The 13,832-nt window shown below is 37.7% G+C and overlaps 1 protein-coding gene across 2 annotated transcripts in view; it reads right to left on the bottom strand.

Annotated features, from left to right (window-relative positions):
* frya (furry homolog a) overlaps window positions 1–13,832 on the bottom strand; it is a 61,329-nt gene that overhangs the window by 7,146 nt on the left and 40,351 nt on the right. For both annotated transcript variants that reach the window (XM_081371631.1, XM_081371630.1), the window contains exons 42-54: window positions 13,209–13,396; window positions 13,041–13,132; window positions 11,551–12,152; window positions 11,338–11,435; window positions 11,056–11,226; window positions 10,755–10,895; window positions 9,582–9,761; window positions 8,000–8,170; window positions 6,838–6,912; window positions 5,731–5,901; window positions 3,491–3,694; window positions 1,216–1,359; window positions 97–260 (exon numbers count right to left, since the gene is read on the bottom strand). In XM_081371631.1, the coding sequence (XP_081227757.1) occupies window positions 97–260; window positions 1,216–1,359; window positions 3,491–3,694; window positions 5,731–5,901; window positions 6,838–6,912; window positions 8,000–8,170; window positions 9,582–9,761; window positions 10,755–10,895; window positions 11,056–11,226; window positions 11,338–11,435; window positions 11,551–12,152; window positions 13,041–13,132; window positions 13,209–13,396 (2,401 nt within the window). The remainder of the gene's footprint in view (window positions 1–96; window positions 261–1,215; window positions 1,360–3,490; window positions 3,695–5,730; window positions 5,902–6,837; window positions 6,913–7,999; window positions 8,171–9,581; window positions 9,762–10,754; window positions 10,896–11,055; window positions 11,227–11,337; window positions 11,436–11,550; window positions 12,153–13,040; window positions 13,133–13,208; window positions 13,397–13,832) is intronic.

The following is a 13,832-nucleotide window of genomic DNA, read 5'->3' as shown; positions in this document are numbered from 1 at the left end:
AAGTGAATTATGTGGTTAGTTTGACTTTTCCAGACTTTATTGCCAATAATGAAACAGAATTATGCACGTTGAGATTTTGAACCTCACATACAGTACCTGGGTACACGGCTTATCTCATCAATAAAGCAGTTGTCTTCACTTTGGGGTGTGTCCCCTGTTAGGATGTCAGTACAACTACAGGTAGGCGGCGACTCACAAATGCAGAGCGAGATATCGTTCTCATTAACAATGGCTTCCTCTTCCTCAGCTGAATCCTCAGCCTAGTTTGGGACAGGAAGTAAGAACATTTTATTAAGTATAAAGCATTTATGGCCAATGCATATGCATTACAGATTGGTTACAGAAAAAAAAGCTGTGGCAACAAAATATATTATTTTATAAATATAAATATTATTATGAAAAGATCAGATTATGTGGCTAACGTTCTAAGTCTGAGCAGTAAGATGAAATATGGTGATCTTGGCCAAAATACAGAAGTAAAAAAAAAAACAAAAAAAACAGAGTAAATAAAATAAAATAAAATGATTAAAAACAACAACATAATTTTACAGATAGATTTCACTGACCTTTCAAAACTAAAACTCTTCATGCCGAGAATTGGTTCTCTTTTTAGTGTTTTTTTAATTTATTTATTTTAAAAATTTCAATAATGTCAGATTCAGATATATTATGAGACCTTTAAAAATAAGGACCAACACCTGATTGGTCTGGTCTCATGTTTATGGCCACAGGCAATGGGTACACTCTCTTTATTTGCACCCCTAGCATTTAGCATGTGAGTGATGTTACAGCCTTGCCACCCACTGAGAAGCCATACACATTGCCCTAGTGGCTCATCCAAAGCCTCTCTCTGAGACTGTGGTAGGCAGTGGTAGGCCTCAGAGACAAAAAGCAGTTGGCGGAGAAATGGTTAGCAGATAGAAACAGGGAGCTTTTGAAGAGCAAGAAGTACTTGCAACTCTATGCTGCTTTGCACATTAATTTAATGCCCCATTCTAAAAAAAAAAAAAAAAAAAAAGCCTGCAATTGAAAAACAGTATCAGCCAACTACTACCTAAAATCAATTAATGCTAAAAGCAGAGCCAGACAGATAAAGCAAGCACAGAAAGATATTATTATTTTTCAGCCATGTTAATGGAAAAACTCTAGGACAGTACGGTATGAGTAAGAATGTGTCTGCCCCCAAAGTTCAGCCATTTTGAAGCTCTTATTCACCCGATGGTTTGAGCCCTCGGGTAGTGAGATCTCAAAGCTGGCCGTTGGGGTGGAAAGAGGAATTGGGTCAGCTTGAGTGTTGTCAAAGGAGATAGGCGGGGAGTTCATGGGGTTTAGTTCCTCAGTAGGAGAAAAGCTGACATTCTGAAATGAGAAATAGAGTTTATTTAGACATTATATTACAGTGGCCGAGAGAGGTCAATGCGCTGCAACTGAAGGAAACACATGAAAATAGAAAAAACACCAGCAAATTAAGAAAACATCTTCATCAGTTTGACAACACATGTGCTGCAAATACTCTCAAAGCAACCAAATACAGAAACACGCTGCAAATATTTATGACGCAACCAAATACAGAAACACACTGCAAATAGCACGGAAATGTTTAAAAGGGAGCCCAACAAGTGATGAACCTGGCTGGGACCGCTTATTGTTCCGTGTCTACTTTTCAGTGGTGTTGTCAATGACCTGAGTTTATTTTAACGTCCTGATCGTATAAGCATTGTGAGTATTTGCAGTGCGTTTCTGTATTTGGTTGTGTGAAGTGAGTATTTGCAGCACGTGTTGTCAAACTGATGAAGATGTTTTCTTAAAGGGGTCATATAATGGTACATGCACTTTTACAAGTTGATTGTACTGAAATGTGTGTTGGCAGTGCCTGTACACAACCATCATAAAATTATAAAAATCCATAGTGTTTTTTTTTAAATCTTCTTACATGTTTTCTCCCATCTCAAATCAAGCCGTTCGGTTTTGTGACGTCACAAAATCGACGCCCCTCCCACGATTGTTGCTTGACAGCAGTGTTTCAACACAGACCTGCCCTCGCTCGTGAGCTAGCTGTCAATCATAGTCCGCGCGTCATTGTTGATACGCTGGAGCACTGTCTATGAGCAGAATGGCATCTAAGCGATTGTGGTGTTCTGTTCTTGGGTGCAATAAGGAACACAGCAGTCATTTTGATGTTTCTAAATCCGAACCGCTGAAGACGCAGTGGCTGAGTTTTGTTTTTGAAGGGAATATTCCGCACGATCAACAGCAATGCTTTCATGTTTGCATGAATCATTTCACACACCAGACTGCTTTATAAACGAGAACATTGAAAAAGTTATTAGCTCCTGCCTAAGTATGTGTTGTTTATGTGCCTAATGACTGTCATAGTCTCACAGACTGGTTATTTTTTAAACAGATCAGTAAAATTTTGTGCTTCAGCCCTGACAGTTGTACCTAACACTGCATAGATAACGTTACGCATCACGGACAAGCCTACATTTACCGAAAAAAGTTTTTCATGACCATTAGCTGTAACATCAATCTGTCAATGAACTAACGTATACATCAGTAAACACATAGCGTTCGTATCTCACTACTCTACCCTGCCAGCACATACAAAGATAGATCAAAGTGACATTACGTTAACCAACCATTCAGAAACATCCTGTTTTCCGACTCCGGTTCAAATTGATACGATTGCACAGTGTCCTCAGAGACTCCCACTGCCATTCTTCAAAATATAACGTTACCCTCAACTGTTGTCAAGGCAACACTCCACGTGTGTTGTTGTGGCAAAACGCCCCACAGAACAGAAGGGCGGGGTGAGCAAAGCTCATTATCATTTAAAGACACATGCACTTAAACGGCGTGCTGAAAACAGAGCTGTTTTTGACCAGTTAAATTGAGTGTTTTCTTACAATACTAATGAGAATTTTTAATTAAAGTATATTACAAACTTTTAATTTAGATCCTGAAGAATCATATTAGCTTGTACAAAAATGGCATTATATGACCCCTTTAATTTGTTTGTGTTTTTTTCTATTTGCATATGTTTTCTTCAGTTTCAGTGCATTGAGCTCTCTCGGACACCATATTATAGACATAAAATGGACAAAATCCTATGGATAAAATCCTCCCTACATTATTTTCCACTGAATATTCTGTTTAAAGTCGGCACAAAATGGATGTTGCGATAGTCTTTTCTTTCCTATTGTGACGTATATCTGAGTGAAATAGCTTCTCAGACAAGAACAAATGGGGTGGGACTTAATTTTGTCCATCGGGAATTGATGGGATCATTGCAGTTAGTTAATGCTGAGATCTTATGTGAGTGACATAAGATCTCCCACCCTTGTGCCAGAAAAGACATACTGTTGCAAGATTTTTAATTCATGCTGACTTTAAGCTAAATGTGCTAGAAAATGCATGTCATGCTTTGTCATCAACTTTAAACAGTTAACCTGAATGCTAAACTATGTAAGAAAACCAAATTCAACATTACTAGCTGTGAGGCTGAGAGGATCTGGCTGGCTGTGAGAGACTCTTCCTCAGAAGACTCGTCAGAATCATCATGGACGATTGGAAACAGGCTTGGTGAACTTCCTGAGAGCTGGCTGTCCTCCTCCATTGGGTGGGCTTCAGCCTGGTCCAGACTGTCAATGGAACGCCTCCGTGCACCCCAGTTAAAGCTGTCAACTGTTTCACCCTGTCAGAGAAAGAGTGGGAGAAACAAAGAGTGCTCTGAATGGGTATATTGTGCAAAACCATATTTCAAAATGGACAGTCATAGGCTACAGCATGCTCTATACTGTATGTGAAGGTGCTCAGTCAGTGAGTTTGTTATACAAGGACCTCTCTCTCTCTCTCTCTCTCTCTCTCTCTCTCTCTCTCTCTCTCTCTCTCTCTCTCTCTCTCTCTCTCTCTCTCTCTCTCTCTCTCTCTCTCTCTCTCTCTCTCTCTCTCTCTCTCTCTCTCTCTCTCTCTCTCTCTCTCTCTCTCTCTCTCTCTCTCTCTCTATATATATATATATATATATATATATATATATATATATATATATATATATATATATATATATATATATATATATATATATATATATATAAAGGATTAAAACAGTAGTGAAACAGCAATACAGGAACACATTTGTGTTCTAGTAGAGTAAGTAATAAAGTGCCTGAAGGCCATTTTGTTTGGAAGAGGCTCAAGTTATCACTGCAACCACATGCCTTGACATCAGAGTCAAGAGTCAACATTTACATTCCTACACAGATCCAGTTCAGCAGTTGGCAGCTCGCTTAAACACTGAACGTAAATGCAAAAAGTTAGGAGTATACTTTCACCGCACAGTCATTTTTAATTACTTTCTTTTATAATCATACTTGACAAATACAAAAGGTTTTTGATACTTTTACATCTAAATTTGGAATGAAAATATGATGGCTTCATAAACAGCCATGAAATAAAACTCTTCAAATTTATAAGGCTGAATCTGCCCTTTTAAGTGTTTCTGCGGCATTGCAGCCTCAGCAAATTTGTAGAATGACCTCAATGCACTGACACTAATGATTTCATAAGACAGCCAAGCTGTTAAAATGTAGACATGTTGAAATCTAATAAAAACTGCATAAGGGGTGACAAAACATTTTTAGACGTTACCCACCAGTCAATTCTAAAAGTTTCTCAAATACATTATCTCAAATAATGTAAATACATTAACTTCAAAAGTTTGGGGTCAGTAACATTTGTTTCATAAAAAAAAAAAAAAAAAAGTCTCATGCTCACCAAGGCTGCACTTATTTGATCAAAAATACAGCAAAACCAGTAATATTGTTAAATATTATTACAATTTAAAATAACTTTTCTGTTTTTTTTTTTAATGTAATTTGTTCCTGTGATGAATTTTCTGCATTACTAATTCAGTCTTCAGTGTCACATGATCCTTCAGAAATCATTCTGATATGCTGATTTGCTGCTCAAGAAACATTTCTTATTATTATCAATGCTATCAATGAAACTGTGATACATTTTTTCATGATTTTTTTTTAATTAATAGAAAGTTCAAAAGAACAGCATTTATTTCAAATATAAATCTTTTGTAACATTATAAATGTCTTCATGGTCACTTTTGATCAGATTTATGTATCCTTGCTGAATAAAAGTATTAATTGATACTAATTTGACATTGTGAGTTAACGGGTATATTATGAATGTACTGTATTAAAAAAAAAAGAGTAACCCAAATAGGACTTACTGACCACACACTTTTTAACAGTAGTGTGTTGTAAAGAAATAATTCATAAAAAAATAAAAAAATAAATAATTCTGTGGGAACTTTTGCACATTTCATCGATGAGGAAATGGTCAAAATCATTTATGTTTATGTAACGTTACACAACATCAAGTTTCCAGGCAGTATTATGGACATGCATCACAATATGGTATTGTCCTACTGCACACAACACAACACTGGAGGATTCCTGGGCTTACCTGCATCTCCTTCATGGCACAGACATAAACAAGGAGAGGAGATTGTATTACAAAGAGTTAAAGAAAGTTACAGTTGTATTGAGCAAACAGCACAATAGTTTATCTCTGACTAACGCTTTTCAAAATTTCCCCAAAGATCCACTTTACTGCAGTGAAAAACAAAGTTCAACCCAAGTAATTTGGAAGTCAAAAGTCTTCACAAGCAAGAGGGATCAGATCGTTTTGGTTTCATTTTTTTAAATATGTTCTCACCTCTCCATCTTCCAGTTCAACGTCCAGGAAGTCAAAGTCCCTGAATACACGAAACTGCTGTTCTGAAGTGGTGTCATCCATGTTTTCTGTGTCCCGTGTGCCGTCCTCAGAGGACACCAGACTGGGCTGGTGCTCAATTAGGTCCAGTTCCCCACAGGATGAGAAAATCACCTGTAGGAAGTGCTTCGGTATGATTTCTCAAATAACACGGTGACATTGATACAATGTTGAGTTTTGATCCAACCCATCATTTTGGTTGAGATTGAAATTTAAATTTTTAAAGTGTGTTGGATCAGCATTGAAATTTTTATGAAAGCCAACAGCAAACATGGGTGGAGACATTGGACATAGCATTGAACTAACACTGATTTGTAGTTGAGGACCACAAGATCATGCAGGTATGTATCTCTGTAGAACACTTTTCAAACCACGATGGGCATTTTCAAACACTTTACCCGATTTGCTCTAATCCACTGGGGGCTTGGTTTAGGGTTGGCCTTAAAAATGGTTGAAAAATGGTTGAAAAACACCAATTGTAGTTTGAAAATGCGCACTGATGTGCATTTCTCAGTAGTTTAACTGATGCTTTCTCATTAGAGAGACAACACAGTTGCATCCTATACAGAAGTCTTGTTTGTTGAACCACCTGACATACATGACTTCTCTGGGTTTCAAACAATAGTGCATCTATCTTATTATTTATCTGTTCCTTTGTTTTGCTTTATTGTTACTGAATCTAATGAAATACATTAATTCATCACTTCATAACGTTGATTCAATGACATTAGCATTGATTTTTTGTGGAAACCTCAGCATTGTTTTAACTTTAATTGAGGGTGCAAAAGTGATATTGAACCAACATCACTTCAAAACGTAGATTCATTGACATTATCATTGATATTTTGGTTGAAATCTCACCATTGTTTCAACATTAATTGTGGGTGCAAAAGTGATTTTAAACCAACATCACTGTGTAACATTAATTCAATGCACTTAGCATTGCCGCATCAACACTGACTCAACATTGATTCAATGATTGTTTGCGATCTGGGTTCTGACATATTTTCTAACATTTAATACTGGGTGGATAACATTGATGTCACTTACAGATGGGTTTTTGGTGAGTCCAACTTCTTGGCCACACAAGGTTAATACATTCACCAACTTCTCACGAGTCCGTTTCTAAATTGGGAGATAAATTACACAAAAAAAAAAAATACATTAAAGGGGGGGTGAAATGCTATTTCATGCATACTGAGTTTTTTACACTGTTAAAGAGTTGGATTCCCATGCTAAACATGGACAAAGTTTCAAAAATTAAATTGTACGTTTGAAGGAGTATTTCTGTGCCAAAAATTGTCCTTCCGGTTTGTCACAAGTTTCGGAAAGTTTTTTTCGAGTATGGGTATGTGTGACGTCAGATGTAACGGAATTTCCTTATACGGGTCCTAAGGGCACTTCTCCGGTAAGATTGCGGGCGCGCGCGCACTCGTACACCAGAGCAAGAGAGCGAAAGCAGTACCTCATCTAAGCGCTCTGCTCGGCTTTAGGGAAGTCAGTGTCACCAAAGAAGTGGGTTTTTGGTTGCCAGGGCAAGACAAACCTGCACAGATTCCCAAAGAACCCAGCGTTAAGGGAATAGTGGATGCAGTTTGTTTTTCCGGGGCAAAAACGAGTTGAGCAAGACTGTTTCCCTGCATTTCGACGATGATTGTTTTATAAACAAAGCCCAGATCGACGGATTTGCAGATCGTCTAATGCTTAAGGATCGAGCAGTCACAATGATAAAGGTTCGCGGTCGTGCGTTGGAACCGCAGGCGGTGAGTAAAACTGTTGAACAAATGTATCTGTGTGTTGTTAACGTTACTAGCTCGGCGCGTTAGCACAGCTTTAGCACATCGCCCACACGGCCCGCCTCCAGCCGCTCGTTTTTTTCCGGAAAGACTCGGTACAGTCTATCTTTCACTTATAAATATAATAAAACTAAAGACTTTTTGGAGATATGAACGATGCAATAGCCTACTACTCTATAGGTACTCAAGATTAACAGGAGATTGAGTGAAAATGAGCATTTCACCCCCCCTTTAAAAATAATGAACATAATAAATAAATTAAATTAAATTTAAAATAAAAACAAGTACATTTAAACAAATTAAATAACATAATAAATAAAACATTAAAATATAGGGAATATACAAACGCAAAAGTATTCATGCACTGTTCTTCAGCAAACATCAGAAATTCAATGAGCGTATCTGTGAGTGCTCACCTGTGAGGACTGGGGTCGTTTCCAGCTGACAGGCACCAGCACGTGGTTGTTTTGATAAGAGCCCGAAGATGTAGAGGAGGTACTGCGTGTCACGGCAACCCCTCCTCCGTTCTTCCCATCTTGCCTCGGGGAACCGTGAAGCTCGTCATAGCGCCGACCAATCACCGGTGTCTAAAACACACACAAACGGACCATTTAAGCCCAGAGATTTCACGTCTGCTCTTTTCTTTCCATATCATAATCTCGTGGCCCTCGGCCCAAGAGTCTTTATTTCAGCGCGCTCCTTTTGATAAATTCAATTTGCCTCAGATCCCCACCAACCATTCAGAACCTGCTGGAAAAAGTGGATGTCTTTTCTCAATGGTCCTGCTCCTCTGTGTCTCGTTGAGGAGTTTTAGAAAAAGAGAACTTCAATAAAGCAAGCCAAACAAAGCTTGTGAGAATGTCAGGATGTCCCTTATTGAATTCACCTGCCCTTAATTCCCGTGAAATCCTTTCTGCTGGGATGGGATCGAGCTGGTTTTGAGTTCCCCGTCAGAACTGAAGTTTTTTTTTCTACTGTCTCGCCCACTTGCAAGAGGCTTAATGTGTCCCAGAGGTATTTGACAGAGGGCAGAGGAGTCTGCTTTAAGAGTTTGGAAGGGCTGTCCAGCCCTCGCCGCTCTGGATGCAAAACGCCACAGCCGGAGTGACATCATTTCCTGGAATTCATGCATTACACAAATAGCTCCCTGTTTGGTTCCCACACTTTAATGAGACCAGGTCGTTGATATTTCCATCAAGTTTCGAACAGAAGACCGAACCTTCAGAGTTTGCATTAAAACAAATGTTACTGTAAAATAACATTAAAGGAGAAAACTAATACAAAAGAGAAACAACATAAAAAACTGCACAGCTCCACCTTGGAAAATGTGGACAAACCCATAGAGGATGCCAGTGTTTGGTGGTTTGCCTGCATGACTCACTTTTACAACCTATATACCAACTCTCACCTCACTAACTTGACATACATCACCACTCAAAAGAACACCTTTATAATAATTTTTAAAATGATAAAATTAATAACATTTAATAATAAGAATACTATTTAGTGTTTTTTCGGTCTTGAGATTTCCTGTATTGTACAGCGCTTTGAATGTGTGAGCAATTAAAAGCACTATGTAAATTGAAATAATAATAATGATATTTACTATTAAATAACTATTATTATTATTTTCATTATTATTATTAGTAGTAGTAGTAGTTTTATTATTATTATTATTTTAAGACTATGAAATAACAGAACTATGAAAGGAAATTATATTGTGATGAAATGTTCAAAAATATTTTTAGCTCCTTCAAAGTCACCACCCTTTTCCTAGAATCCAGTCCTGCACACCCAACCTTATGAGGTGCATCTTGGGATGGTTTATAAACAGTATTTAAATAGTTTACATGCATGCTAGGTACTTTTAGGTTGCTACAAAACTTATTTCAAGCTTTGAAGGATAAGTCTTAGGGTTTTACAGATCGTGAGACAAATTAATTCAGCCAAACCTTTGACTTGTACTGTATAATGACAATAAAGAAGGACATGTCATACCTCTGAAATGTCAAAGTGAAAGTCAAGGGTCTTTCCGGGCAGGGCTTTGGAGGGCGTGTCCCACACACGCCTGACATCCACAGTGGATGCGTTACTCAGCGGGGACGAAGGCGAAACCAGACTAGCCGAGCGGGAGACCACCAGCTTTAATATGTTCAAGGCTTCCTTCCAGTGTGCAGTCTAAAGTCACAGAAACAAACACAAAACAGCTAAGTTATTCCTTAAGGACAAAACATGCTCACCTCCCAAAGAATTACATACAGTCAATCCATCTTCACGAGCAGTAGCCGTCTCTTCTTCTGCCGAGATAAACACACAAGCACGGCGAGAGCAGCAGAAGTTCAGAGGAGCGTCTTTGCTGTGAGGCCACACTGAAGGCCTCAGTAATGTGGACAGCAGCCAATAGGACTGACTGTTTATAGACTGCTGCTGGGTGTGCCTTTGGATTTATAGACCTGGCACAAGGTTGTGTTTTTTTTTTCTCTCTATTTTTTTTTTCCCTCTGAATGAAGGGTTGAGAGATGGAAAACCAGTGGTTTTAGCAAGGATGTAAGACTGCTTAAAGTTTTACAGTAGAAACGCTATAAAACACTATTATGCAATAAGTACATTTATTTAGACTAGATGATATGAACCAGTTAAATGAAATCATTGAGACTAATTTTAGAAGCACCCACAATAAATATTTGATTCTCAGAGAACACACAAACTGCTCAAATGCACTGTTGTTATTTTGAAGTAAAACTATTAAAATTGTTTTCATTTATTGAAATAAAGATCAAAAAGTCAAATATAAATATTAGCTGAATAAACTTAAATGTAATATATATATATATATATATATATATATATATATATATATATATATATATATATATATATATGACTGAAATTGAAAAAAAAAATTCAAACTGAAATAGATATAAATTAAAGCTAAACAATCAAACAAAATTACATAACAAAATGAGTAAAATACATAGAAAATAAAAGCTATAGTATTAATCATTAAAAACAGTATTTTTCAATAATTGTACATAATATAACAATACATTGTAGGTGAATAAAAGCATCTACCAAATGACTAAATTGTAGAATACATTTTAAGTTACGGAAAAAACTCCATAAGTAAATTGTATGTGTGATAAATTATGTATTGTGTATGAGGTGTCACACCTGAACAAACTTCTCTATGGTTGTTAGAACCTCCATGTTGAAAAGTTTGGCTTGAATACCACTCAGGTCCATGTGACTCAGTAGACTGTAGATGATTTGCAGAAGAGTTTGTTGCATGCTGGGTAATCCTTTCTCCAACAACTGTTTACAAAACAGAAAGTATTAGAAAGTAAAGTTTCCCTAAATGCAAAGAATGTACATGTCCACATTCCTTCAAATTCTTGTATTATCATAACAAGATGGACATTGTTTTTTTCCTTAATTTCAAAAGTTGTATGATTAACTTTTATTTGCTTCCTACCTCCGACATGTAAGTAACCATGCTGAGTGTGCTGTCGCTGAAGGCTTCATGTAGGTAGCGGCACACCACATTGACCCAGGAGAAGCAGTCTCGGGTATAAGAGTGTGTTTTATACAGTGTCATCACATGGGCAAGGTTGGACAGCTTGGAGTTCTTTTCCTCAAGGCAAATCTGTCAATCAAAATGAGTGATTTTCAGCAAACAACTGTGCTGTAGATTCTGATTCTGAAGTATAAAAATATATTTATAGTGTGGTTTAAGGTCAGAGTAACAGGAACAGACCTGAGAAATTCTCTCAGCCACGTCCTTACAGAATTGAGTAGGTGAGTCAAAGTTTAACACAAGATGGGGGATGAGGCAGAGCACATTCAATGGGAAACCTGAAGGGTAATAGCAGATTTGCTTTCATAATCCCACTTAACATGAACCTTGGTGGATTAATAGAGAATTACTTTAGAATGATAAATTTTTTTGGCAGTATAATAAAAGGTCTACCTATGGCTTGGGAGGTGTCCACCACTGGTAGCCGTGAGACGGGTGTGAGCTGGCTGAAAAGCTCCAAGGTAAGTTCTGTAGTGTTCGCAGAGGTGAAGCCCTTCAGAAGCAACTGCTGAAGCCCAGAGAACTCCTTCCATTTGAGCTGGATCTGGATCTTCTCCAGCTTTTCTTTGTATTCCTGCTTATCTAACGAAATGTGGCCTAGCAGCTTCCCTAACAACCTGAGGGACATGTGGTACTCAAACTCAAAGTCTGACTCCATGAGTGACACCACTGCCCAAAAGATGGTGGCTAGCAGGTTGCGAGGATGGTTGGCGTTGGCTGGGTCGGTGGAGACCACGTTGTCCCTAGAGGAGGATGAGGACAGGGATTGGAGCTTGGAGAAATTGCTCTGGTGATGGTGGATGCGGTCTAGCGTGGCACTCCGGGGAACCTCAGAGGAACGCTCAACCTCGCCAAAGCGCTTGGGTACGGAGTAGCTACGCTGGTGGCGTATTCGCTCAGAAGTCATGCCTGATCCTGGAATCAGGTCCAGCTGACTGGTGCTCTTACGGTTTAGCGTTAACTTGCCACTGGATGGAAGATCTGGTGAAGATGCCCTGCAGGAACATAGACTTATCACCAACAGGGAACAAAGTATCTTGGACTTTTGATGTTGAAGTTAGAAGACTCCTTAACCCTATAAAGCTAACTGTATCATATTAGAAACACATGCTTAGAAATAGAAGCTTTGCTGAAAAAACTGTTGTATCCAGGTACATATCTTCTGTCATCTGATTGATAGTTTATATATTTCTTTAGCAATTAATTTTTTTAGTATAAATGCAAAAACATACAGTTTCAGGTAATGGTACATGTTAGACGTTACACATTGTTAGTAACATTTCAAGATAAACACTTTCTGGACTGAAATAACCTGGGTTTGCTTGATTATCCACATATCATTTTTTTAGAAAAATCATGTTAAAATGTGAGTATCAATTATGATACATCAGGCTTTTGAGGAATGCTTATTTGTACATCTCTCAATCATAATTGTATTGCACTGCATCATATGTTTTACCCCCACAATTAAAACTACAAAGCTTTGCTCATAAAGCATTTTAATATTTTATTAAGACATAAAATTCAGAGATATATGACAACTGATATTTAAATCTCATGTATTTGCATTACAAGCTATCAGAATTTCAACTTATATTTTGGCAATATAGATGTCATTAACTGTACCAAATTGCACATTTTTGCTCGGTTTAGGTCTCTGAATAAAAGGGTGAGGGTGAGCTCCATATTCTCCTATATCATACTATACAAGCCATCAAGTCTGATTTATGAACTATGATACTCAACAAAAACACATATGCAAACAGTTTTTATTTTAAAATAAAAAAATTGTCTAATGTTTCAATAAACTTTAATAAAAACAATTTTTTTTGTGTGTCATGTGTCAGGTTTTGCAGGGTTAATGTTATACGGCAGGAACTTACCGTAGTATGACAAATAAGTCATTGTTCTTCAGGCACTCAGCTAGATTATCCACGACTGACTCAAGAGTGAGGAGAAGCTCCATCACATAACCCTGTGGAGAAGATGCATTGTGAGTTTATTCACTCGCTGAATCTGTCAAAACTGTCATTAAGGAGCCCAAACCTCACCTGAACCTCCTCTCCGTGCTCCCCGACCACCTCCACCAAGCGTGAAAGCAGGTCGGAGACGGCCAGCGCTGAGAGGGGCTGCCGCAGAGCTCTGAACACCTGGAAGGAACGTCCAGCGTAATGCCTGGAGGAGCTACACAGAGCCATCTGCAACGCCACTTCACTCAACTGCTGCTCAAGCCGAATGTCTACAAACATACAGAACATGTGACATGCAAACAGACATTCAGTAGTGGCCAACAGTGATGTCCGATATGTGTTTTTAATGACCCTACAAGAATATGAGAAAAATATTTAATTTAAGGTATTTGTCTGATAAAATTATTTGGCAAAAAGAGCAAACTACGGCTACAAGTTTTATTTTACTATGCAAAAAATGAATTAAATTTTATAACAGCATTCATAATTTCTTTGTATGACAGCCTGGCCAAAAATTACATCCACACAATTTGACATGAAAATATAATATCAGAAAAAAAAAAAAAAAATGTACTCCTAGCACAATTTCACATTATGCTTACAAAATCTGTTCAAATTTGTAATAATATTTGAGTAAAGAGTGAAGATGTCAAACTTTCCTAGGCTGGACATAACTTTTGGCCAGTACTGTACATTATAAATAGC

This window comes from Scardinius erythrophthalmus (assembly GCF_964197995.2).
Source record: "Scardinius erythrophthalmus genome assembly, chromosome: 7".
In the NCBI taxonomy this organism is placed as follows: domain Eukaryota; kingdom Metazoa; phylum Chordata; class Actinopteri; order Cypriniformes; family Leuciscidae; genus Scardinius; species Scardinius erythrophthalmus.
The sequence above is the reverse complement of the archived record's forward strand: the minus strand, read 5'-3'. Positions and strand labels throughout refer to the sequence as shown.